Raw genomic sequence first — 25,931 nt, 5'->3', positions numbered from 1 at the left:
AAGGTAAGGTGTTAAAGGGAACTTAAATAAAAAATTAAAAATACCTTCTCGTGCTAATTCTAAATAGGGTAGGTTCTTTCGGAACGAGACATGTAAGCTGCATCCGATGTTTATATTTGATTTTACGAGACGACAGTCTACATAGTGAATGAAAGGACCTTGCAATTTGTGCGAATTGAGCTTCTGAAGTCGTTGAAGAACAAAATTCGTAAATGGAGAAGTATACTAAACCAAAGGACAGTAACATTTATAGTACGAAGAGGAGGCAATCCTTTGAAAATAAAATCGAACTTCGTAGTACAAGAAGTCTAGCAATGAAAATGAATTTTTTTTATTCCAGGAGATTTTCGGAGAGTACGAATTTATTTGCAACCATTGCGTTCAACTTGATACAAGTATTGCGACCAACCTTGTAGAGGAATCGCAATACCGGACGCAGCCAAAGCTTCTCTTACTCATCCAACCATCGAGACTGTGAAGTTTTCCCATGAATATCAAGACAAAAAGAACTGAGATTATTTTATTTTCACTTTATCTCGACTTGTCTATGTCAAGTAGCTTTGAGCGGTTTCGTACTGCACCTGTGTCCCACTATCTAAACACACAAACAGTCGCGCTAACAAACAACATCAAAACCTACCCAAGACTCAAACACAAACAATCCTTCCAAGGAATCCCGGTAGCGCGCTGCTGGCCCATGAACTGCCAATGTCGCTTCAACTTTCTTCAGAAGCTCCGTATTCTGTCAAGAGACGGATGCAAGACGACGACAACACATTTCTACCCCCGCCATTAAGCGCATACGGAATCGCTCTGCTCAGTGACAACCGTTCGGAGGATGACAACAACAAAAGCGGGTTGAAGACTGTTGAAATAGGAGAAAACCAAGCCCTACGAGCAAGTCTACGAAACTCTCTTTCGGTGCACTTCAAAGACTCATCACTGCGCGATTCGTATAGCAATTATAACGATACCCACAACAAGAGCTACGGTTCCCAATCATTCTCTGCTAATGAAAGATTTAACACCAGCGCTGCCAACAACTCGAGCCATAACGTCAGCTGCAACAACTACAGTGGGAATTTAAGCGGGCACTCATTCAGCTCCACCAACATGCATACGGAAGAAAATGATGATCTAATGGAAGGCTCCAATGATCCCAGTGCCAAGTCGCTGCACACGAGTGCCACCACTCCTGGCGGCTCACAAGCTACTGCAGCCTTGAGTCGCCTGTCCTTCACAGGCTTCACCAAAAGATCTCGTTTTGCCAGACGCTTTGCTAGCCTTGGCCCACCAAAACGTGCATCAGAGGTCTCCCCTTCTCAAAAACTGGGATCCTCGCCCGAGGCAGAGCGTAACGGTGATCCAATGATACTTCTGAAGCCAGAAGCTTCGCAAGAATTGATGAATGCTTTCAAGACGCCACCGCTGCTACATGCCCTTCATAACAAGAGCGGGAGGGCGTCGCCTAAAAGAGTCATTTCCAATGAGTCCACATTTTTTAAATCATTAGAGAAGCTTCGAAATAACTCTGGAGATATCAGTCGCATTAGCCCACCCCTCATTTCGAGTAAGAATCTGCCGCCTCCATTTGTGAAACCTGTGATCAATGATGCACCCTCAAAGGCAGCGTCTCCTTTCCAAGTTTTTGTCGACAAGCAACCTTCCGAAAGACCATCTAGTCGTGGTCCATCTCATAGACCCTGGCGGCAGCCCTTGGCCAAAGTGTCTCCCAGCAAGATCAACAGTGAAGCTGAGGCTGATGTGTTCAGAAAACCAAAAATACCAAAAGTTTCAAGCATACCAAATCCAACACCTCCGCCCCCGAGATCATCATTTGTTACACCACAACAACCTCTCCCGGCAAAGTTTCCACATTACCAAGTTGGTAATCAAAACATTGACCGTGCTCCGGATTCACTGGCTTCAGGCTCTAGTGGAATGGTCGAAGATGGCAAGAGAAAGAAAATTATCCATGTCAACAACTCACAGTATGAGAAACTTGAACTTATAGGCAGAGGCGGGACCTCAAAAGTCTATAAGGTCAGATCACTCACTAGCAAAAAGACATATGCTATCAAAAAGGTTGCATTTGACCAATTCGATGAGTCATGTGTGAAGGGCTTCAAAGGTGAAATTGATCTACTTTCGAAGCTCAGAGATCAACCAAGGGTTGTCCAGCTACATGACTATGCAATCAACGATGGAACCATTTACTTGACTATGGAATGCGGTGAGTTGGACCTTGCTCATGTCTTGCAACAGAGACAAGCTATGGCGACTGCCTTGGACTTGAGCTTTGTGCGTTTTCATGCAATAGAGGTTCTTAAGTGTGTCGAGGCTGTTCATGAAGCCGGAATTGTTCATAGTGATTTGAAGCCAGCAAACTTTCTCTTCGTCCGAGGCATCATGAAGATAATTGACTTTGGCATTGCAAATGCTGTTCCAGATCACACAGCGAATATTTACAGAGAATCTCAAATTGGTACGCCAAATTACATGGCTCCCGAAGCTCTAGTTGAGGTAAACCATACACTAAACATGTCAAGAGGCTCAGCTGCAAACACATGGAAAGTTGGAAAACCCTCAGACATATGGTCTTGCGGCTGCATCATTTATCAAATGATTTATGGGCGCCCTCCATATGCCTCGTATGCTGGACAGCAACGTATTATGGCTATTATGAACCCTCAAGTTCAGGTTCACTATCCTGCGAATGGCCTTGGTGACGTTCCAGTCCCCAAAAGTGCCATTGAATTGATGAAAAAGTGTTTGGTAAGGAATCCGCATGAGCGTTGGACCGTTCAACAATGTCTAGCGTCGGACTTTCTTAAACCCAAAGCTGTTAGCACAGACTTCATCAAAGATGTTGTTCGATCAGCCGTCAATTACGGATACCATCGCCACCATCGCCAAAGTCAAGGGCAGGTGTCTGAAGAGGTATACGATAAGCTTGTTGATAGCATTATACATCAGATCAAGGACCTAAATTACGCCTGAAATGAAAAGACTATAGCCGCAAACCCTTATTTAATCTTTGATCACTATTAGCATTTGCATAACTCCATCAGGTTCATAATAGACGTATCATAATACTTATCATGCCATGTAATCGTAGTTTTGTCGTATTTACTTCTAAACAGAATTTGCTAAATCGCATTAACGTGGACCCAACTTCTCCAACACCCTTGGACCTTGTTCTTCCCACTCCTGCTTTGATATCCACATGTGATCCTTGTCAGACATGATGTTAGCCAAGACAGCACCACCAATGAAGACCATGTGTCTTCTTCTAGGAGGGTCCTCCACTCTGATCTTGAACTTATCAAATCTGCTAGGGTCGCCCTTTAATACTCTCGTTAACCACAACTGCTTGAGCTCTTTCTCTAATCTTGAGGGCAACCCAGGGTACATAGAGGAACCACCAGATAAGACAATAGCTTTGAAAAGAGAGGATCTGATGTCAACATCAGCGGCCTGGATTGTGTTGAACAATGTCTCACCCACACCTGGTTGCTCAACATCCACGAGATTGGGCTGGAACAAGCACTCTGGTGCTTCAAACCTTTCAGAGCCCACCTTAATCACACGTCCGTCAGGTAACTCGTACGTTTCAACCAACGTTGTTGTTTCCGTAGCCAATTTATGATCTAACGCCAAGTCACAAGAAACATAGCACAACTTTTCTTTTATTTGACGAACGGTTTCAAAATCAGCTGTTCTGTTAAAGGCATAGCCTCTGCGCAACAACAAGTTGATGAGATTTCTAGTGACGTCCCTACCAGCCACATCCAATCTTCTCGTCAAGTGGTTCAACACAACCGACTCGTAAACCGGAACAATATGAGTGACACCGTCACCGGAATCAACAACTACACCAGAGCTTAACCCCTGAGCATACAAGGCCAACACAGCCTGAATGGCCACGTAAACACCGCCGAACTGGTACTTTTCAAACATCACGTCGCACATAGTCTCTCTGTTCTTTAAAGGGTTCATTGGAGGCTCGGTCAATAAGATTTTCTTGCCCTCAGTAGGTGTTCTCATCTTTTCATAAAACGCGTAGTCCCATAAGTGTTCCATATCTTCCCAATTCTTGATGATACCATTCTCCATTGGATAACTTATTTGCAACAACGATCTCACTTCGCTGGCTTCAGTGCCGCACATGATGTCCTTGATTTCGATATTGTCAGGCACCAATGCATTTCTCTCTTCAGCTCTCAAGATGGGCCTACCAACAAGCGATGGGAATGTGTGGTCAGGGAAGTTGGTGCCAGCCCGTCCGATTTTGACGAAACCAGTACCTTGATCGAGGACTGTGGGTTAGTATTAAAGGATTGTCAATTGAGATCTCTCTCTTCATGAGACGCCTGTACATACCAATCGGAGTGGTGTCCATTTTTATAGGTCTTTTTGTGGCAAGAGTAGAAGTACAGTTCTCTTTCAGTTCTAAATGCTATAGTGTCCGCAATTCTGGTTGATAGTGTAGGCTACTCGACTTGTGTGCAGTGCGCGCTTCAGAGTTTGAGTACGTTCTCGGACATGTATTTTGCAACCACTACTGCCATCCCCAGGTATAATCTATCGATGCCACACGTATCTTTACACGCTACGTGGTCTTCTGCGGAGTAAGATATGCAAACGTGAGGTACGAAGTATGCGTTTTGATCTCAGGCTCGACTTTGGTCACCTGCTTCCACTGGAACTGTTCGTCGCCTTCTCTTATCCTCATGCCTTTACCAAATGGATTGTAGCCTCTGGGCTTTGGCTCGGGCAGCGCTGTATCTTCGCTCTCAACTTCACGAATATCTCTCTTGACTCCTCCTTGTGGCTCGTTGTTTCTTTTTCCATCTCCCACTCTCGCAAGTCTTCTACTTTCGATTCCCAGAGTCTTCCTGCCCTGTATATCCTTGAGTCTCTTCACAACATCAGAGAGGTCCTTGACCATCTCCTTGCGGGCCTCGTAGCGGCGCCCGGCGATCTCGGCCATCTCTATCCCAGTCCATCCATTGGCCTCTAGCGCCTCAATTGTTTTGTCCACTTGCTCTATACACGGGCTGAAGCAGCAGATCCCAACTCTCGAGGTCTGGGACACCACTTTAGACAAATGCGGAATGGCCGTCCACGGGGACGGTAAATCAAGAAAAACAGCATTAGCATTGATGGAACCGTTTTCACTGAACTGTTCTGGGAGGTTATCGATCTCAAACCCATCGTGGCACACATCTCTATGGGTAGCAAGAGTATTCACCTGAAGAAGACCGTGCTCCTCCAACTCCTTCTTGGCTTCTAGAAAACGGGGCTCGTGGAATTCGTAGGTGAAGAGTCTTCCGTCTCTGCCTAGCGTACGGGCAAAAGCATGAGTGAAAGATGCCGATCCAGTCCCAGCTTCTATCACTCTGGACCCGCTGGTGATGCCTAGTCTTTGCACAATGTACGATGAGTCCGGCGTGTACACGATCTGAGTTCTGTGGGGCAACGACAATGTCCAGAGCTCTGGAGTTGGCTGAAGGAGGTGGACAAAGCCCTTATCCTTTGCGCCAGCCATCTGGGATCCGTACTTCATGCCTATCATTCTGTCGTGCTCGAAATTACCAAACCTGGTATTCAAGAACTCGCCCTTGGTGACGTAAAAGGGTTTTATGAGACCTCGGCTTACAAACGCAAGCACGAGGTCTCCTTCCTCGATTATGTCTTTACATTCGTAGAAAGTCATGGACGGTGGAGGATGTGGTTGCAAGTTGTTGGAAAATGTATAGCTTCATCGCAGACTGCACACTCGTCATGATAGCTGGAGGAAGAATAATGGTAGGAGAAGATAAATCAGACAGATTGGAAACACTTTGCCAAAAAGAGTAAGGCTATGTTGGTATGAAATGGAATGAATTTAGCATGTTAATATTTGTTGCTATGGTGCTCTAGGATCTGATTATCTGTGAATTGCAAATGGCTGCAAAACTGAGACCTAAAGCGATGAAGGTATTTGGCACATTCAAAACAGAAAAAAAAAAAAAGCAGGTTTTTCAAAACTGGAGAGAATGCCGACAAAAAAAAACACTGGCAGTGAAAGCCATTGACATCCTCCTTCAAAGTTGTGTACGTAGACTTTTCCCATTGGACGTACATTCCACCCCCTTCACTTCATTCCAAAAGCACTTTAAAAAGACAGAACATTCTAACCCTTTATTGAACGAACTCAATCCTTAAACGATAATATTATTCACTTGATGGCATCAATTCAATTTTTACATCTTCCTTGTGTGCTACCGTTGTGAGACGTGCAGTACCCAAATTTTCTCGAAGTACTAACAAATCTCTCTCCACTGAGCCCAAGCCCTTGCAAGCTCAAAATGGCATCCACAAACCAGCCGCAGCCCCAGTCACAGCTGTCACAGGAGTCTCTGATGTCCAATGCTGAGGAGCTTTATCTTGAATCGTATGCATTTACCACGGCTGCCGCGATTGTGGGCTCAGTGGACAGAAAAGTATTCGTATTGTTGAGAGACGGAAGAAACGTTTTTGGAATTCTAAGAACGTTCGACCAGTTTGCAAATCTCGTATTGCAGGACTCCATCGAGAGGATCTACTTGCCAAAGGAAAATGAACAGGCGCCAGAAAGGTTTGGGGAGATTCCTCGCGGTGTGTTCATGGTTAGAGGTGAGAACGTTGTGATGCTTGGGGAGCTAGATATTGATAGAGAAGACGAGCATTTGTACAACATGCAACAGATCCCATTCGAAGCTGCAGAGGCTGAGATGAAAGCAAGAAATGCCGCCAGAATCAAGGAAGAGTCGAAAAAAGCCAAGAGCTACTTGAACAGGGGTCTTATTCATGAGTTCCTGAAAACAGATTTGTACTAGGAGAAGCGAAAAAGGAAAAGGAAAGAAAAAATTAACAACTTGAGCATAGACAGTCTACCTTCATTCATTTCTGCCTCTGTATTTAATGACGAATATCCCCCATCACGAATGAGCAAAGATACACTTGAGCTGTAGCGCATCATCACAACTTAGCCACCCTGCTGACGTTCTGCTCGTAGCTCCTGAAAAGTTTCTCGATCGCAGGGAACTTCTTTGCCTCAGCTCTACCCAATTGTCCCAAGTGGGCCTCATCCGGGCCATCTGCAATTCTCAATGTCCTGCTCATGGCATACATTCTAGCCAACTCCGTATCTTGCGATACACCTTCAGCACCGTACATCTGAATGCACCAGTCTAGAATCCTGAGAACAGTTCTAGGAGTATCGATCTTGGCCATGGCAATCTCTCTCTGGGCCAGTTTAGCATTTCCAAGATCAATCTTGTGGGCAGCGTTGAGCACCATTAACCTGCACCTTTCGATGGCAATCTTGTGCTCTGCAAAACTCACCTGGAAAGATTCTCTATCCTTCAATGGTTTGCCGAAGATAAGTCTGTTGCATGCCCTGTTAGCTACTCTACCGAGTGCAAACTCACCCACTCCAATGGCTCTCATGCAATGATGAATTCTACCAGGTCCCAACCTCGACTGGATGATCTCAAACCCCATTCCTTCCTTGGCCAAGTAGGCGTTCGGCATGTCTTCAGCAGCAATTTCGTAGTTATCGAATTTTACCTCGCAATGGCCATGAGGAGCATCGTCATAACCAAACACATTGAGTGGTCTCAAAACCCTCGCCTTTCCAGATGCGATGGCCTTCTTTGCGTCGATCACCAACACAGAATGGTTCTGATAGGGCTTACTCTTGTCGTTGGATGTTTTACACATAACGAGCCACACAGCACATCTAGGGTCACCAGCGCCCGAGGCAAACCACTTGAAACCGTTCAAAACAAGATTGCCCCTCTCATTCTTCCTTGCCGAAGTCGATATATTTAATGCGTTGGATGAAGAGGTACCCTTTTCTGTCATCAAGAAAGCTGACCTGATCTCACCGTTGAGCAATGGCTTCAACCATTTCTCCTTCTGGTAAGGAGTACCGTATCTAGCCAAAATCTCCATATTTCCCGTATCTGGAGCGTTTGTGTTAGTTGCTTCCGGTGCCACATGGGCTCTACCCAAGTACATAGCCATCAAGCCATACTCCAAATTAGTGAAACCACCACCCTCTGCGTAGTGCTTGGAAAGAAACATATTCCAAAGGCCCAACTCTTTCGCTTTCTTCTTGAGCTTCTCTGTGATTTCGGGAGTCAGGGCCCATCTTTTAGCAGGATCGTCCGAGAGCTGTTCGTAGTAAATTTTATCTGCTGGAATACAGTAGTCATTGACGAAATCCTTTGTTTTCTGAATAGCCTCCAAGCCACGAGGACTCAACTGAGCAAGAAAAATGGCAGGAATATCCTCTTTGACCGACATTAGAATTGATAGAGGTGGTTGAGTTTTTCAAGTATATCTCCCTACATATATATAGCGGCTTTCCCCACAAATAGGAGAGTGCAGGTCAGCTCGGGATCCGGGGATTACCACCGAAGAGGTGGTTTTAGGAGATAACGTCTAGTGTAGGTAAATGGCGCCATTCTCGGGTAAAGGAATCCTGATTGCGGGATGAGGCTGAAAATAAACATGACTTAGTTGGTTCACAGAAATTGGAATGTCGAGGAGGGTCTTCGGAAATATGGCGGAAAAAAGAAATACGATTTGACAACGCTATGTCAAGAAGAATTTGTGTCGGAAAAAACATGAGACAAAAGAGCGCATTCGGCTTTGTGGATCATCTTATCCGTCTAAGATCTCATCTATATTTTATAAGTAGATCCACATTTGCAGAAGGGTTTCTTCGAATAATAAGAGCGCACTCATAAACATTCCACCTTCAACAGTAATCCACAGGGATGGAGTAGCCTCAACTGTTGTGTTTCTTCCAGCAAAATTCGATTTGCCTTTCTAGTGAATCTCGCCTCACTACTTTAATCGACACATCCTCACTCACATTTGATAAGGTTAAATAAATACTAGATATTCATATAAAACTCAAGATTTTGAATGATCTTTATGAGCGAAGGTTTCTAGAAGTTATGCACCACGTCTCACTCGAATGTATGGACAGTCGCAATCCATGGAGTATGGGTGCTGACAAGAAGGAGCCCAGGCTGTTCACGGTAACCTGTCACATTGAGCCCGAAAAGAAAACCAATAAGTGTTTCTTATTGTGCAAACGAAGTTTAGTCGTTGTGGTTGGGCTTGATCATTCGGTGTCTTTACTTACCCTCATGAATGTAGTGTCTCAGTGGGAATGGCTTAGAAGAGTTCATACTTTGATTGTCTTAGTCGATTTGACTCGAACACACAGACTAACATTCGTCATTTTGGTGGATATTGATTGCAGCAGTTTTAGTAGAGTCACTTAAACATTTGCCGCATTCATGCAGCCACTGTAGGTGATCGAATTTGCACCATCAAAAAGCAACCTTTGACGATCCCAAGGGAACAATTTACTTTGGGCACATAAGATGTTCCACCTTGCATCCATTCCTCAGCGAGATAAGTGATGTGAAGCTTTCTCTCGTCAGCCATTAAATCTAAGGCACAGTGAATTCTTCAAAATTGGCCCTAGTATGAAAAGCGGTCTTCTTGATATGCCTATAAAACCTCTTTTACTTCTCCATGCGCTCAGATGTAATCTTGCACCCCTTTCAGACTATGGGTCCGCCTAAACTGGTATTCTCACTGGCTATCTTATTTACCCTCTGACGTCTCAGGCATATGTGGCCAATTCTGGATTCGAGTCCTCTAGTTCGCTTAGGGACCTCTCGCCTGTGGTGAGCTGGTTGTCAGCAGACATGCCAAATTCCAAATTCTTAATAGTTCTCAACAGTTACAAACATCTTGATGAAGAATTTACTATTTTTGCATTTCAAACTATGAGGCTTCAGTGATGCAAGGTGATGCAGAGTGTTCTTGAAAACAATCACATTTGAAATGCATCACTGCATGTAAAGATGGGACCACGCAGAGGAGCACGTTAGCCACCATTTGTTTTACAACCTTCTGACTGTACATGGTTTCCACCAGCTTTACACTTGAGATCACCGGTAGCATACCATTTAAGTCAATGAAATATGATCTGACTGATCTGTAGATAAATTCATATCTGCTAGTTTATAGGTCTTGGCAAGTTTGAACAAGGCGATATTACTGGGACATTTGTGAGAAGAGCGGTTTTCACCTAACTGCTAGGGTCGAACTTAGTGGCTTTTGCCTCACTTAATTCCCTAGTATGAGAATAGGTGCTAGCGTTCACAATAGAATTGTCTAGCTTTGATAAGAACAGCCGTAGATTCTCACGGCTCTTAGACCGATGCTCGGGGAGATTGTGTCACTCTATGTGACTCTCCCCATCGGCGATTTCCCGTGATCCTGACACGAGCCTAGCAGAATAGGACGGTTTGCTCAGTATATAAATCGAAACTCTATTTTCTCATGTACTTTCTTTAGAGCTTATTGTTCTAACCCAATCATCGAGGATTACAATTCCCGTCTTGTGGCACTTTGGCACATGGGAACGTCGAAGTTCACAGTAGTAATCTTGGGTGCTCAAGGGTGCTGATATTTTACTGAAATTTTCACACTCATGTTGTACTGAAAGTCCACTTCATTCAGTGTGTGTGGATTTGAGCGGCTTTCCTCGTCTGGATACCGTCCTCGGAACATGTTCGATATGAATAGCGGTTGAAATTCAATCGCAGCATTTGAGGTATTTCAACAAACACAAACCTATTTTTTGGTGTAACCCTTTATTAGTGACGTTTGGGTTCACTCAAAACTCCTTTTCTTCATTCCATCCTACTCCTCATATAAGTAGCCCCACGAAATCACAACTTTTAGATCATTGAGTGATCTCAACAAAATCATGCTGAATTTTTTAGCATGTCCGGTTGTTTCTCAGAACTCTCCTCACGATGGTCTTGATTGCCCCTTGTAGTGAGAGAGTTTCTCCATCGTACTTTAACACTGCGTCCTTTCAAATGATGCAAAGAAAATGCTAGATATATTGGATCTGGCATCACTTCGTAGCTTGCAAGTGGTCTTGGATTAACTGTTTGCACCCAAATGACAGTCTCGAAGTGACCTGTGGAATGAAAGAGAAGTGGGCGCATAATACGTGCAACAGAAACGATTATGAAGCGGAAGTTAGGCTCGGCCATGGCCATATATAAAATTCAATCTTCATTAATCGCTTTTACCAATAGCAAGGTCAATAAAATTGTACAGGCCAAATTACAACCCACAACTGTCCCGTACGTTTATTGAAGGCAAGGTGGTGAAATCGAAGCGTTTAGACTAAGACCTCGACCACGAATTCTTGAGGATCGCTTATGACTCAAAGACATTACTGGTTTGTTAAGCATTCCGCGATGGACAAAGTGGTTCACTCAGTATTTTTCGCAACTAGGTGTAAATTTCTTACGAGCATCAAATCGTCGAAGAGTCCGTACTTGTTTAAGCGGCTTGTACTCCTCGAAAAGTACCACAGCCGGTTATTCAATAATGAATAGGACTTAAGTTCAGAGTTCACCCTCGGCATGCTAAGAGATGTTGGTTGAATGAGCTCGCTCCACTGTAACTTCCTCTAACAAGTGGGCTTGCAAAATCCTCGAATTTTGGATATTCGGCAAGGGATTTTTTTCATTTGAAATCAAAGGGCTGACATTGACCGTATACTAATTCGATCCGGCGACAGGTCAATGTTTCTTCGAGCCTTTTATTGCTGCCACCTGTATGTCGACCGCTCCAGTGTTCACTTTTTTCATAGTGCCCTAAAGAACTATTCCCTTGCTGCCTTCTCTTTGCACGTAAGCCCTCAAATGGATGCTAAAAGCTTATCATTTCTCTGTGAAACATACAATAGCGCCGACCCAATATTGTATGGTACATAGTGAAGATGGTTAGCTCTACGATGGCTTTTCACACATGTGGTTCAACCGTGCTGAGGCCGGCGAAAATGTGACAATACTGTACTAGTAACACTTGGTTGCTTTTAAAAAAATTGCTTCGAGTTCGTGGGCTTCTTTATTCCCGTCTTTGGTTAGTCTTCATCAATCTGCTAACCACGATCCTCCAGATTCCGGCATACAGGTAACCCACCGCTATGTTTCTCACGGTTTGGCCACTGAGAAATATCACCATCTAATCATGGCCGAATTCGAATCTGACGTCCCTAAAATTCCAAACTACACGTTGTCTGAGAAGCAGTTTCTCATTGTACACGGCCACAATGAGTCTGAAAAACTCAAACTGGAGATTCTCGCATCCATCAAGGAAAACAGCATGGCTCCGTATTACAAGTACTTGACCTCAGAGTTGCCGCAGCATTTCAAGTTTGACGAGGCCTTCTATCAACAGATGGTGGATGTCAACGAGGAGAAAATAAAAGCTCTCAAAAAAGATGTCCAGGAAGCGGAAAGCGAGGAGGAAACAGAAATAGATCTTGTGGCTAGCTACACCAAGCTTGCAGAATACTACACCGAGATCATTGATAGACAAAATGCCACTGCCACGTACAATAAGTTGCTTGAGTTGTCTCAAAGCACAGGATCAAAAATTGATATCTTGTTGACCTTGGCCAGATTGGAGTTCTTCTTTGACGATTTGAACGCCGTGTCTAAGAAATTGGATGAGGTGGAGACATGGATCGAGAAAGGTGGCGATTGGGAACGCCGAAACAGAACGAAAACTTATAGAGGCATTTACCATTTGGCCACTCGTAATTTTGGCGAAGCAGCCAAGTTATTGATTGACTCCTTGGCGACATTCACCTCGACAGAGTTGTGCTCGTATGAGCAAATTGCGCAATATGCTATAATTTCCGGGGTACTCTCGTTGGATAGAGTAGACTTAAAATCAAAGATTGTCGACTCGCCAGAGATCTTGTCCATATATTCCAGCGCCAAGCAGTTGGAGCCTCTTGTGAGCTTGACTAACTCCTTGTACACTTGCCAGTACAACTGCTTTTTCCAGTACCTTTTGGAGACGTACGATGAGTTGTTGTTGACCAACAAGTTCCTCAGAGTTCACGCCAACTACTTCATGAGAGAGATGAGATGCAAGGCTTACGCGCAATTATTAGAGTCGTACAAGTCGTTGTCATTGAAATCTATGGCCCGCAACTTCAACGTCAGCGAGGAGTTTTTAGATGCGGACTTGTGCCGTTTTATCCCCAACAACAAGTTAAACTGCTATATTGACAAGGTGAATGGAATCATCGAGACCAACAGACCAGACAACAAAAACAGCCAGTACCACCAGTTGATCAAACAAGGAGATGGTTTGTTGACGAAGTTGCAGAAGTATGGTGCTGCTGTTAAGCTAAGTGGAGCGGAGAGAGTGGCCTAATGAGATAGAATGACTAAGAGCATAGTGTTGGTTGTAGAATAGTATGAATAGTAAGCAGATTTCGTTCGGCTATGAACACGCGGTAGACCCGAAAACAAGAAGTAATACGTCGGCTGAAATTCAAATTCTAAGAGTGTGTTCATTATAACCTCCACCAAAGTACCCACAGTTGCCGGTCCACACTATTAAGGCATTTCGCAGCCACCACTCACACGATACTAGCGTGGTCAAAAACTGAGTCCCCCATAATAACACCACTATGTAGCATTTGCAAGAAAAAAAAAAAAGCAAAGGTTGAGTTATTTAGACTTGTTGGAGCGCCCTCGTTCGCCACCGCCGAAATGCCCGTTGAGTCACGTTTGTCACGTTCCTTACTCTGTGGTTGGTGGGTGCGCTCTCTAAGTGGGTGCATGCGACCCCCACCAAAATGCTCACCTTATCTTTCGAGTTAACCTCAATATACTCTACAATATAGAACACCCACAGTATGAGCTCAAGAAGACGCATGGAAAAAGATGTCATGGACTTGATGATGAGTGACCATGAGGTCAACTTAATCGAGGACTCCATGCAACAGTTTTACGTCATTTTCAAGGGCCCCAAGGACACTCCTTACGCCGGTGGCACCTGGAAGGTGAGAGTGGAGTTGCCTGACCAGTACCCGTTGAAACTGCCCTCGATCGGGTTTGTCAACAAGATCTACCACCCCAACATCGACGAAGGAAGCGGATCGGTGTGTTTGGATGTGATCAACCAGACGTGGTCGCCGATGTTCGGGCTTTTGAACATTTTCGAGAACTTCTTGCCTCACTTGTTGCGATACGCCAACCCTAGCGACCCGCTCAACACGGAGGCGTCCAACTTGATGAACAAGGACGAGGCCAAGTACACAGAGATGGTGAAGAAGTATGTGCGGCAGTTTGCCCTGGAGGATCTTCTGACAAAGGAACACGAGAACTCCGAGGAGGAGAATGACGACGACGAGTTGAGTGATGTGGGAAGCTTGTCTGACGACGACGATGAGTGAGTGGACAAGCAGGTTACGAGTGACGACGAGCCTCTGCATTACTACAAGGTCACAAGCGCATAGGACTGGTTCCATATAGATATATTGCTAGTAGCAATCCATGAGCATAAAGCATAGCGCTCGGGGGCACTTGGTGCTCTGGGCGATTGTTTTCTAAGTAGTTTCCTGGCTAGGTTTTTAATTTTTGCCTTGCACTTTCCTGGTTCCATCACAACTTCACATATGGTTCCTGAGAAGAGTGTTGCAGGCTCTTATAGAAATGAGGCGTCATTACAATGTAGATATTTGGCAATAGATTTGAAAGAGTATTACACCAACAAGTCAAGAGAGCAAATGTTTGATGGAAGGTTTGTGTGGGAGACCTCTTTCGCTAGCCTCCAGGTAAGTGTATTCTCTAAATTTTTCTCAGACGGGTCTGGAACCGTCTGCCAGTATTTGGAGACGAGTCAGAAGTTTTTTGAATATATCTCTCAGTTCATAGGAGCACCTAGTCGTAAACATATCTACGCCTGGTGGAGAGACTAATAAGTACGTTGATATAGAATTGCGGTAAGCTCACAAAAATGACACTGCACAAGCAGAGTGTGATAGCTCCCAGGAAGAAGTTGGAAAATATTTAATACAAGAACGTTTCAGAGGAGCCAATGGCTTTATTTCCTTTATTTCGTGAGGCTGCCAAATGGCTGCGAAATGGTGTAACTACATCCACTGACATAAAATCCTTGGAACGGTGAGAAGCATGTCAGAGGCCATTAATTTAGAAACTCCGGGATCGACGTTATAGTCCATCTCGATATCGCTCGCTTGTCTGGTTCCCGCTTGGCCACCAGTGGTCTTTGAAAAAGCCGCTAGCACCACCCTCGACGATTCCCGCTAACACGTCCGTTCCTCGATTAGGCAGGTCTCTTCGCACTCCCCACGATCCATTGTGTCTAGCGCAGGTGCACTACTTTGCTACCCGAGCAAGCCAAACGTATATAACCGCTTATGATTCCCGAGCCCAGACCACCATGTCCCTAAGAATTAGACATTTTTCCACAATGATCCAGGACACTCTCAAAAACAAAAACTTGTTCAGAACCCAGGGCTACATCAATGGTCAATGGGTCTCGTCTGATCTGACGTTGGATGTCTACGACCCGGGGTTGGTGCCTAAGCCAGAGGCCAAGATCGCACTGGTGAGCTCTTTTGCAACCAGTGACTACGACAAGGCCATTGAACATGCCCACGAGGCGTTCAAGCTGTTTAGAAAGACCAGCGGCAGAGAAAGGGCCTCGTTGTTGTCGAAAATGCACAAGTTGATGATGGATAACCAGGACGACTTGGCCAAGCTCATTGTGATGGAGAACGGTAAACCTTACGCTGATGCTTTCGGGGAGGTTGCCTACGCAGCGTCGTTCTTCCAGTGGTTCAGTGAGGAGGCTGCTCACGTCACTGGCGACATTATTCCCTCGGCCAATTCTTCAAACAGAATCTTGTCGATTCGCCAGCCAATTGGTGTGTGTGGTATCATCACTCCATGGAACTTCCCTGCGGCGATGATTACAAGGAAATTGGCTGCTGCCGCTTGTGTGGGATGTACAACTGTTATCAAGCCTGCCTCCGAGACACCTTTGACAGCGTTGGCATTGGCTCAGTTGCTGGAGGAAGCTGGCTTCCCAAAGGGCGTGGTCAATGTGCTTACGTCCAAGAGCTCCTCACAGGCTGGTAAGACTATCTGCGAGCACCCTCTAGTCAAGAAGGTGACGTTCACGGGCTCTACTGGGGTGGGTAAAGTGTTGATGCAGCAGGCAGCGTCCACATTGAAAAAGTGTTCGTTTGAATTGGGTGGAAATGCACCTTTTATTGTGTTTGATGATGTCGACATCGACAAGGCCATCCAAGGCGTTCTTGTCTCCAAGTTCAGAAGCAGTGGCCAAACGTGTATCTGTGCTAATAGAATCTTCGTGCATGAGGCCATCTACGATGAATTTGCCAAACGCTTGGTGTCAAAGTTAAAGGAGACTGTCACTTTGGGCTATGGCTTGGATAAGGGCGTTACTCACGGTCCTGTCATTAACACCAAGTCTTTAGAGAAGGTCCAGCAACATATTAAAAACGCCACTGACCATGGTGCTAAGATATTGCACGGTGGTGAAGTCAGACCAGAGTTGGGTGACTACTATCATGAACTCACTGTGTTGGGTGATGTTACCAAAGAGATGGAGATCTTCAACGACGAGACCTTTGGTCCTGTGTGCCCATTGATCAAGTTCAAGACGGACGAGGAGGTGCTTGAGATGGCCAACGACACTGAAGTAGGATTGTCCGGCTACTTCTTCACCAACGACGTGAACCGTGTTTTCAGAATCGGCGAGGGTTTGGAGGTTGGTATGATCGGAATCAACACGGGTGCCATTTCTGAAGCCGCTCTTCCTTTTGGCGGCATCAAGGAATCTGGCTTCGGTAGAGAAGGTTCCAAATACGGCATTGAGGACTACACCATTATCAAGTCCATGGTCATTGGCGGTGTAAATTAAGCTTGAGTGAGTAGGCGCATGAAATATATATGTATTGTACAAGTTTCAACTCAAATGAGTTTAGTAACTAGGAAAGTTATGGTCGGTAGTGTTGAACTCTGTATTTGTACCGTATCCTTGGTTCTGATCATAGTTGACATCTTGACCAGCGTAGTCGGGACTCCCTGCTGAAGCATTCATGCCCATAGGAATGTTGTTGAACCCTGTGTTTGAATCTAGCGGCAAGTCAATATTCACTTCTGCTGGTAGATCATTACCCAAGGGATTAGAGAGGTCCGGAAGAGGGTCGTCAACGTAAGCCTCCGTAAAGTCATCAAGCGGTTCATTCGACTCCACGTCCATCGCTGCATCGCTTTCCGTCTGCTGCTGCTGCTGTTGTTGTTGTTGTTGTTGTTGTTGTTGTTGCTTTCTGCGCTCCTCTTCCTCTTCCCTTTTCCTTTGCTCTGCTTTAGCGACATAGATTGAACCATCAAAACCAGGGACATCCTCCATCCTTTGAACTTCAACAGGAATTTTACATTTCTCGAGATACGGAACAGCTCCTCGTTGTTGAAGCTGATATTCATATCGGGATATAACACCGTGTAGTACTGCTTCAACTCGTCACTGTAATGCGAGCTTACCTCTTTCTTCGCATTAAGTTCGTCATCTAGCCTGAGATTGAACAGAGAGATCTTCTCGTCGTTGTCGTGGTTCCTTGTATCTTTCCTGTTTTTAAACTCTGCTACTTCTTTGCGAAGCTGCTCTATCTTCTCCTTGGTAATCCAGTCCTTCTCGGAGATTCGCAGAAGCTCTTCGCCCTCTCCTGTTATACAAGCTTTCACAGCTGACAAATTGTCAACAAGCTGCGAGGCGAAAATGGATTTATATGTCAAAGACCGAAGTCCTCCTTCGACGGTGTTACCGTTCAAAACCGAGGATGCGTATCCCAAAGGAGCGATTTTTTCGTTGGGCTCTTTGAACACAGTTGGCTTCACCGCCGTCACACTGCCTGATTGCAGATTTATCTGAGGTTTATGGGTGGTACGCTTGGCCATTATTATCTGATAAGAGAACTAACGTTGTTTTCAAAAAAAATGAGTACTACAATGCGTAGCGAGCTCGGCGCTACGTGCACTACTTTCAACAGGTAAGGTGTTACTATCACTGAAGATATATCCACGCGAACGTCCAATTTCAAATATTACATAGTTCCTTCCATTAAAGACTTCTCGATTCCATCAATAAGTCCGTCAATGTCTTCAACTCGAAGCCCGCAGCTAAGACTGATAAGCTTGCGGTATTTGTTCATCTTTGGGTTGATGGCCCATTGCTTGACTCCCTGAGCCACTTGGTTTACTAAATTGTTGCGCCTGAGCTGTTCATGACTAAGCTCCATCGCTAGCTGCCAGCAGTCACTGGAGTCCTCAGTGTCTGATGTAGGAGACCTAATTTCTTTCTCTTTTTCGTGAACTGTATTAGCCAATTCAAAAGCCTGCACTTTCTCTATCAGACATAGGAGCTGCTGTTCCTTAGTCTTGATATCTTGTTTGTGACAATCCAACTCGTTGACCACGAGCTGGTACGCATCATCGTAACTGTTGACATTCTCAAAGCCATTTTTACTCATGAATGATTTGATCTTAGTGAGGCCTGCCTGATCCGCTTCGTTCTTGGATTGTATCTGGTTCACTAATTTCTTTTTATCTTTGTTCAACCCACTGATCTCCTCATGATAGGAATCGGTGAGGAGTGTGACCATTCCAAGCATCATCTTGGAAGTATCGTTGATCGGAGGCTTGACATCGGGATCATCGTTCCCACTCTTATCCAGCTTAACCTCCAAGGCCGAGGTGCGAATTACTGCTTTTCCTGGGGAGGCTTTTGGAAGTGGAGAGTTCTCGACCGTAGCTTCCGAAATCACACCCAAAACGCCTTGCTTGTTCGCGGAATGTGGGCTCGGGCCATTCTGCTTGGGTGTTGACATTGCCTCGTAAGCGACCTTTGATGCATCATCAATAAACACATTCTCTTTGTTCTCCTCGACAGTACCAGCCTGTCCCTCCATGAGCATCCGTAAGTGTTCTTTACTAACGCGATCATTAAGTTCCTCTTCCTCGTCATCCTGAATTGTTGTTCTTTGAGTGTCTGGTGTCTCTAATCGTCTGTTGTTGAATGGTTGAATAGGGGTACCGAGCCCTGCTTGTTGATTTACTCTCTTGTCTGCAACTTCCAAACCAGAAGAAGGGTAGAATTGCTGCATGCCACTTTGATCTTGCAGGATGCCTACATTATAAATGACGAGGCCCTGTTGCATGATAATGCTCTTGGATGCCTCGTTATTTACATTCACCAAATCATCTCTGGCACCATTGCTAAGTAAAAATTTCACGAAATGTGTACATCCTGCCCAAGCAGCAAGATGAAGGCAGGTATCACCGTTCACATCTTGATGATCAATGACATTCCTCAACAAGTTGACACCTGATCCGCCGTTTTTAGTGGTCATTATGGTCAACTTGTTGAAGATCTGTTCAAGGTAGTGGATCAAGGACGGCACTTTAGAAGTCACCCTAGAAAATTGACAAAGATAGTGCAATGGCGTACGGCCATTAATGTCTGTGTGAATGAGGCAAACTTCGAGAGCGTCCAACATTTGTGGAAAATTTCTTAGCTCGTGACAATTGTTGAAAGAGATACACTTTGAAAGTGGGTTGAGACCGTGATTGTTCACAACCAAAGCGTTGGCGCCTTTGGAGAGTAATAATTGCACAAGATTGCAATTACCAATGGAGGCTGCCCAGTGCAATGCAGTGTGTCCCTCATCGTCAATGGCCTCATTTATGTTGAATTCTGGAGGTGGGTTGTATAGGAAAGTTGGTATTGGAGTATTATCTTCGCTGAAGAAGCGCAACAATTGCGCAGCAAAAGTATCGTCTTCGTTAATTTTCTGATGATGGTGGCCATCCACAGAAGATATCGACGTGTCAGAGTCCCTCTGATGTTCCTCCTGCGACCAGTTGGCGTCATTCGTGGATTGTGACAGGGTGCCTTTCTGGTGCTGCTGATAAAGCAATTGTTGCTGTTGTTGCTGCTGCAGAAGGCCGTCATCTTGCAAAGAGCCCATCTGACGCGCCGAATACTGGTTATACCCTTGCATCTGGTTTGGAAAGGCGCCAAAGTTGCTCTGCTGACCATTGAAGCCGTTCATGTTGACCCTCTGAGAGTTGGAAAAGTTGCCATTCCCAACGAACTCCTGAGATTGAAATGTCGGAGGCATGCCTTGCATCGGCATCTGCGCTTGGTTGTTGAAGCCATGTTGACTTCCAATCGGCGACTGGTTCATGTGAGCATTGCCGTCTCTAGGAAGAGAATGAGAGGAGCCGTCTTGGGTAAACACGGCTTGTGGGGGTAAATTGGAATTGCTGAGACGCAATTTTTTTGGAGTGTCGTTCTTTTTGTTCTTCTTCACGTATTTCCGCTTTACGGGCGTGCCGTCCTTGTTTACGGCAGACGACGACGACGACACGGGGGGTTTCTTTTTTGGGATAATCACAGAAGTATCAGATGGGTCAATGTACAACACCGGCACCATATCTGAAGTGATGCCGTATTCGTTAGCGAGATTTCTCGCCTCAGGTAAAGGGATCCACGTCCCCTGGAACCTTCCGTACCCGCCCTGGACTTTCTCGTGCTGACCCTGCTGGACACCCTTTTCAAGGATTTTTGTTCGTTTGGCTTTGGGAAAATTACACAACTTGAGAATCTGCGTGGCATTGACCCAGTTGTCCTTGCACCGTCTCATGATGGGCATCTCATTGACCGAACACTCGTACACTTCTATCTGAGCAAGTTAGTAGAGAACCAAAAGTAAACGCATCGGAAGTTCTTGAAATTCGATTTTACATACATTCGAGTACGTGGCGATGTACACCGAGGGATGTTCGTATGACATGATTGGGGCCACTGAGTGAAGGGATAGAGTTAACAGGAAAGGTTGGAGAAGAAGCAAAAAGGGCCCTAGAGGATGCGAACAATTTGACAAAATCGGTTCTAATTAAACGCGTTATCTGCGAGTGTGGTGTACGGGTGGAGCACCAGAAAAAGTGCTCGGTGCTGGTTAAGTGCCAAACGCGTTATAGGGGAACAAAGAAGAGGAGACGATCGGAGGGAGGTGGGGAATAACTTTATAAGGAGTTTATGCGTCGCAACATTTAGATTTTGAAAATTATTTCGACACATCATGTTTGGAAATTTGGAGCATTTTTGGTCACTTCTGAAGCCTCCAAGATTCGGTGTTAGTATGAGACCTTTTTGTGCGAGGTAGGTTGCGCATTATGCCTCAACTTGGTAGGTGAGATCGAGCACCAGACTGTCTCACTGCAATTGTCGTTTTGGGAGTGACCTAATGCCTTAGGATCAAGAATATGATCGCCGTTTAAAGGGCTTTAGCTTCTTTAATAGAATGAGCCTCATAGAGTGACATTGTATTCGATTCCTATATGAAACAAGCTTCATCCCATCAATCAGCAAAGATGTGAAATGTTGTATGCTTCTCGAGTCTGCACTGCCTAACTTGTGACAGCAGGAGTTTTCCATTTGATGAAGCAGGTATATAGATCAGATAAATTTATTCCAAGGTCGAGAGACTTGATTGGGGCTCGATTTTACCAACATGAATTACTTCAATCGCAAAAATAGGATCTCGTTGGAATCAAAATACCGGTAAATTCACCGTGGGACCTGGATGAGAAGAGAGTCCAGGGTTCAAAGAGTATGGCGTGGACGATTGTCAATGCTAGTTTTCTGGCCCGCGCTTTAAGCTAGACCTTTTTCGCAGCCATTAGCTGAAGCTACAAATATACAAAGTGACACCCTGCAGCAACTCCAAAAAGTCCCCCCAGGTGGCACCAACGGTCCCACATGGAATTTAGGCGCTGACTCTATAGGGGGATTTGTGGGTTATTGCACTAGATGTCACCGTTGAGACGAGCGACCTTGAAAAGTATCTCTTAGACAGTAAAAAACCTAAGAAGTCTTTTGAACACATGTGGCCATAGAAGGCATTTTTTGAAAACTGACGGTTCGTTTTAGAGGTCCTTGATTCACCGGCATTAGCTTGCCTTCCGACGAGAAGTATCTTAATCTAATTCCAAGCCTTGCTGGTATCATGCCCGTTTGCGAAGGCCAAGCTCTACCTTCAAAATGGAAGACACAGTATCGTAGGTAGCGTTCCGGTGCTTGCATGAACTTCCTTCGAGGACTCACATTAGGAGCCTTCTGCCATCGGACAAACCCCATTAACCTCTAGTTCTCCTTTGCATATCCTTAAAAAAGGCATCCCTTCCATTTGTGAGAGGATGAATCTTGAATACACGAGACTGACTTTTTCGCAGTCAAATCCTCGCCAACCTCACTTTCTTGAGCTTTTTTTCCAGTGCGTGGGTCAAGGAGTCCGTGCATAACATCTTGTCCACCAGATTTCGCAACCAAAGGTTTCAGTTGAAGCCAAAGGATATTCTTGTGTTTGACATTCTTTCGTTGCTCTGAGGGTGTTCGAATCAATCTTAGGCTCGAGGATGTCATTGAAGGCTTCCTTGAAGGCTTCCTTGTCGAGTTTATCTTGTAGCTGTAACTATTCGAGGTATTCGTCTAAGGGAATTCTCTCTCTCTCTCACGTGAAAAAGAATTCGTTTATCTTGTTCTTGCTTTCTAGAAGGAAGGATTTGACACCCATAATCTTGCCTTTACAGTAACCAACAGAAGAGAATCCTTACAGCTGTTCCATTTAGAGCTGAGAATTCTGACCTCCGTTCAATCCATCGCCATTGTAGTTTCTGGTTTCAATGAACACAGCCTTCATTTTTTTGATGGGCCGATAACAGGTATAACGGTTGGCTCCAAACCGGTCTCAGGCTGATCTACATGACTATGATTCTGCACCAGATTCTACATTCCGCGAGGTGCTATTCTTGCAAACTCTCCTTCTGTGATTATTAGACTTCAATAATGATATCAAAGCCTTCTTGCTCAAGGCCTCCCAGCTACGGGTATAATAAGGCAAATCTTTTACGAGATCATCAGTTCTGGTCACGCTACGTGATTCACGTCAATGAGTCTCTTCACCTTAACAAGCATGCGCAAAGTAATAGCCACATTCGAGGCGGTCCTCCAGGTCGCCTTTTCTTATCCTCGGCATGATCACATACAAATCCTATTAGTCTTCAAAACCGTTTGCCCAGTTACAAGCAATTTTTGTCGCCGTTACAGGCGAAATTTCTCCCCTCGTATATTTTGATCTCATGACATCACCTCGCGGAAAATGGAATGTGGAGAAGCTATTTCATTCCGAAATGTAAACACAGCTCCCCCACAATCTGAGCTTTTTGCTGTGGCTAGTACGCCTTAGGCTCAGCTAAGAATAAAACGTGAAAGCTCGACAAAAACACGCAGCATGTATGTTCTTCTATTTCCATTTGGCTGCCAAATTCATTCTGGGAGCCTGAGAAACACAAAGGCCGCTGATAAAGTGCTTTGGCAATATCGGCAATAGCTTACCAAGCGACTCTGCTGATATCTCTTCTTCAGTGATCTAAAAGCTTGTGAAAAATTCACTTCAACTCGAGCACTGCCAAGAGTAATTCCTGGGTAGCCTCCATCAGCGTGGCGTAAGCTTCTTCTCCTCCTTGAATGGTTGCGAAAAACAGCGCCTGGTGCCTTCTGGAAGAAAGATGATAGTGACAATTCCGGCAAAAAGGAAACGTACTTTAATCAGCTCTCCAGAAAAAATGTACTTATAATTTAGAGTTTCTAGATTTTTTCCTTAAATCACATTACGATAAGCGTTCTTGTCTATCTCTGTGTCTCTCTGAAGTCCATTCCTGTGTGGTTATGCACCTCAGCAGAGGTCCATGACGAGTAGTAAACACGCCTTAAGACGCTCCCGGTGGCCGAACTTCACTATAAATACTGGACGATCCCCAAACTTCGTCGCCAGAATTTCTCCTTTTTATTTCTGTTTCATTCCCTCCATCCCTTTCTCCCTTGGCGTGTGCTTGTTCCTAACTCGCTCTTTCTTATTTTCGCGTGTTCGGCCCGAGCTCGTGCAATGTATGCCAGGAAAAAGTGCCAAGTCTGCCCATCCCAACAACCAACTGACTGACTAAAGTACTTTTTTTTTTCTACATCCATATCAGTTTCATTCTCGTATGCCGAGGCTAGGGATTGTGCCATGCGGCAACAACGTCACTGGCACCATCGCCATGATGGACAATGACTCGGTGAGTGTCCCAGAGACCGCCTCTTTGAAGAAAACGGATACGGGCATCATCTTGCACCCACAACCACACGATGACCCAAACGATCCACTCAACTGGCCCACGCTTAGAAAAGATATCTGTTTCTTGATTATTGGGTTCCAGACTTTTATTGGTGGAGGCCAGACGCCCATCTTGGCTGCTGCCTTCTCTTCGCTAGCAGAAGAGTTCCATGAACCGCTCTCTGTGATCTCCTACTTGGTGGGTGGTTTCATGTTGGCGCTCGGTGTGGGCTCGGTGTTCGCTAGCCCGACAGCGGTGCTCTACGGCAAAAGGTTGGTTTATTTGTTGGGCATTTTGATCTTCTTGGTGGGTGCTATTGTTGCTGCCTCATCGGAAAACTACGGAGCTTTGATGGCCGGTAGAATCCTTACTGGATTTGGTGCTTCTCCAACAGAAAGTTTAGCGTCTGCAAGCTTGAGTGAGTTGTATTTCCAGCATGAACGTGCTTACAGAACCGGTCTCTACACCTTATTGCTTCTAGGCGGCAAAAATATCATTCCTTTGCTTTCTTCGCTAATGTTTGAGCACTTAGGTAGGCACTGGATGTACTGGATTTTGGCTATGTTTTTGGGTCTCAATCTTGTGCTTACCTTCTTGTTTGTTCCAGAAACTTTTTGGGAAAGGTCCCCTACCCCCAACAAGCGTTCGTTACAAGAAACAGAGGCTGCTCGTCGTACCAAGAACTACATTCCTCCTGAGAAGAGACCACATGCATACGCTCTTCCATCCACCACAAACGTCCTAGATTGCGAGAGTTTGTCATCCTCGCGGTTTGACGCAACATTCCACGAGGAAGGGTCTCAAACAGACCCTGTTGCGCTCACCGAATCACGGGGCCAGCACTTCCATCATGATGCTCTGTCACAAACTTCAGAGCCAAAAAGCTTCAAGAATCGATTGGCGTTACTTTCGGGAAGACATTCTCCCGACAAGTGGTGGCAGGTGGCATTGAGACCATTTTTTCTTTACTTGTATCCTCCAGTTCTCTATGGCAGTTTGGTCTACTCCATGGCAGTAGTGTGGCTTATTGTCATTTCAGAAACTGTATCCGATATCTTCAAGGGAGAAAGCTACGGCTACTCGCAGCAGACTGTTGGTCTTTTCTATTTGGGACCCTTTATAGGAGGTGTACTTGGATCTCTATGCACGGGATTTTTTGGCGATCGTCTAGTTCGCTTTCTTGCAAGGAAGAATCATGGAATCTACGAACCTGAATTTAGATTATTCATGTTCATCCCTGCCACCATTTTCGAGTGTTTTGGTCTCATGGGTTATGGCTGGTCCGCCGAAGACACCAAACCTTGGATTGCCCCTGTGATTTTCTTTGGATGCTTGAGTTTTGGCTCTTCAATGGCCTCAACCACAGCTATCACGTACACGGTCGATTGCTACAAGATGTTCGCAGCAGAGTCCTTGGTGTCATTTAACTTCGCCAAGAACTTCCTTGGCTTCATTTTTTCGCTCTTCAATACTGATGTATATTTTGCTAGAGGCGGTAAGAATACGTTCGTGATCTACGGTGTTGTGCAGATGTTTTTGAGTCTCTGTGGCATTGGTGTCTATATGTACGGTAAGGTCTTCCGTGCATGGACTGATAGAAAAGAGCTCTTGAAAGTACTTTATGCCCACCTCCAGCTTTCCCAACCCATGAGAAGCATAAGGAAGAAAGTGACATCAGTAATGATTCTTCAGCAACAAATACTGCCGACACCTCTGCCGACTCACTGCGTGATGAACAACAAAAAGCGTGATTGAAAGTTGCATATTTTTAGA

The 25,931-nt window shown here is 45.1% G+C and overlaps 11 protein-coding genes across 11 annotated transcripts; 6 read left to right on the top strand and 5 right to left on the bottom strand. All coding sequences in view use genetic code 12, as the record gives it.

Annotated features, from left to right (window-relative positions):
• Nucleotides 1–708: 708 nt before the first annotated feature.
• Nucleotides 709–3,000, top strand: MPS1 (serine/threonine/tyrosine protein kinase MPS1; the record flags this gene model as incomplete). Its single annotated transcript, XM_029036751.2, has 1 exon — nucleotides 709–3,000. One exon carries the CDS (start codon nucleotides 709–711, stop codon nucleotides 2,998–3,000), a length of 2,292 nt encoding a protein of 763 aa, XP_028888848.2.
• Nucleotides 3,001–3,159: 159 nt separating this feature from the next.
• ARP2 (actin-related protein 2) lies at nucleotides 3,160–4,402 on the bottom strand (the record flags this gene model as incomplete). The annotated part of the gene is made up of 2 exons (XM_029036750.2): nucleotides 3,160–4,319; nucleotides 4,384–4,402. The coding sequence occupies 2 exons, from the start codon at nucleotides 4,400–4,402 to the stop codon at nucleotides 3,160–3,162; spliced, it is 1,179 nt and encodes a 392-aa protein (XP_028888847.1).
• A 210-nt stretch (nucleotides 4,403–4,612) lies between these two features.
• On the bottom strand, nucleotides 4,613–5,719 carry CJI96_0004496 (tRNA 1-methyladenosine methyltransferase subunit GCD14; the record flags this gene model as incomplete). The annotated part of the gene is made up of 1 exon (XM_029036749.2): nucleotides 4,613–5,719. The coding sequence occupies one exon, from the start codon at nucleotides 5,717–5,719 to the stop codon at nucleotides 4,613–4,615; it is 1,107 nt and encodes a 368-aa protein (XP_028888846.2).
• Nucleotides 5,720–6,353: 634 nt separating this feature from the next.
• Nucleotides 6,354–6,863, top strand: CJI96_0004495 (uncharacterized protein; the record flags this gene model as incomplete). Its single annotated transcript, XM_029036748.1, has 1 exon — nucleotides 6,354–6,863. The coding sequence occupies one exon, from the start codon at nucleotides 6,354–6,356 to the stop codon at nucleotides 6,861–6,863; it is 510 nt and encodes a 169-aa protein (XP_028888845.1).
• A 142-nt stretch (nucleotides 6,864–7,005) lies between these two features.
• Nucleotides 7,006–8,337, bottom strand: CJI96_0004494 (uncharacterized protein; the record flags this gene model as incomplete). Its single annotated transcript, XM_029036747.2, has 1 exon — nucleotides 7,006–8,337. The coding sequence occupies one exon, from the start codon at nucleotides 8,335–8,337 to the stop codon at nucleotides 7,006–7,008; it is 1,332 nt and encodes a 443-aa protein (XP_028888844.1).
• Nucleotides 8,338–12,114: 3,777 nt separating this feature from the next.
• Nucleotides 12,115–13,314, top strand: RPN7 (proteasome regulatory particle lid subunit RPN7; the record flags this gene model as incomplete). Its single annotated transcript, XM_029036746.2, has 1 exon — nucleotides 12,115–13,314. One exon carries the CDS (start codon nucleotides 12,115–12,117, stop codon nucleotides 13,312–13,314), a length of 1,200 nt encoding a protein of 399 aa, XP_028888843.2.
• A 487-nt stretch (nucleotides 13,315–13,801) lies between these two features.
• On the top strand, nucleotides 13,802–14,341 carry UBC8 (E2 ubiquitin-conjugating protein UBC8; the record flags this gene model as incomplete). The annotated part of the gene is made up of 1 exon (XM_029036745.1): nucleotides 13,802–14,341. The coding sequence occupies one exon, from the start codon at nucleotides 13,802–13,804 to the stop codon at nucleotides 14,339–14,341; it is 540 nt and encodes a 179-aa protein (XP_028888842.1).
• Nucleotides 14,342–15,381: 1,040 nt separating this feature from the next.
• Nucleotides 15,382–16,860, top strand: UGA2 (Uga2p; the record flags this gene model as incomplete). Its single annotated transcript, XM_029036744.2, has 1 exon — nucleotides 15,382–16,860. The coding sequence occupies one exon, from the start codon at nucleotides 15,382–15,384 to the stop codon at nucleotides 16,858–16,860; it is 1,479 nt and encodes a 492-aa protein (XP_028888841.1).
• Nucleotides 16,861–16,920: 60 nt separating this feature from the next.
• On the bottom strand, nucleotides 16,921–17,897 carry CJI96_0004490 (uncharacterized protein; the record flags this gene model as incomplete). Its single annotated transcript, XM_054702211.1, has 2 exons — nucleotides 16,921–17,353; nucleotides 17,398–17,897. 2 exons carry the CDS (start codon nucleotides 17,895–17,897, stop codon nucleotides 16,921–16,923), a joined length of 933 nt encoding a protein of 310 aa, XP_054558186.1.
• Nucleotides 17,898–18,043: 146 nt separating this feature from the next.
• SWI4 (SBF complex DNA-binding subunit SWI4) lies at nucleotides 18,044–20,794 on the bottom strand (the record flags this gene model as incomplete). The annotated part of the gene is made up of 2 exons (XM_029036742.2): nucleotides 18,044–20,683; nucleotides 20,750–20,794. 2 exons carry the CDS (start codon nucleotides 20,792–20,794, stop codon nucleotides 18,044–18,046), a joined length of 2,685 nt encoding a protein of 894 aa, XP_028888839.2.
• A 3,253-nt stretch (nucleotides 20,795–24,047) lies between these two features.
• On the top strand, nucleotides 24,048–25,913 carry HOL4 (Hol4p; the record flags this gene model as incomplete). Its single annotated transcript, XM_029036741.2, has 1 exon — nucleotides 24,048–25,913. The coding sequence occupies one exon, from the start codon at nucleotides 24,048–24,050 to the stop codon at nucleotides 25,911–25,913; it is 1,866 nt and encodes a 621-aa protein (XP_028888838.2).
• Between the last annotated feature and the right edge of the window lie 18 nt (nucleotides 25,914–25,931).

The sequence above is a fragment of the Candidozyma auris genome, chromosome 5, assembly GCF_003013715.1.
Source record: "Candidozyma auris chromosome 5, complete sequence".
Lineage (NCBI taxonomy): Eukaryota > Fungi > Ascomycota > Pichiomycetes > Serinales > Metschnikowiaceae > Candidozyma > Candidozyma auris.
The sequence above is the reverse complement of the archived record's forward strand: the minus strand, read 5'-3'. Positions and strand labels throughout refer to the sequence as shown.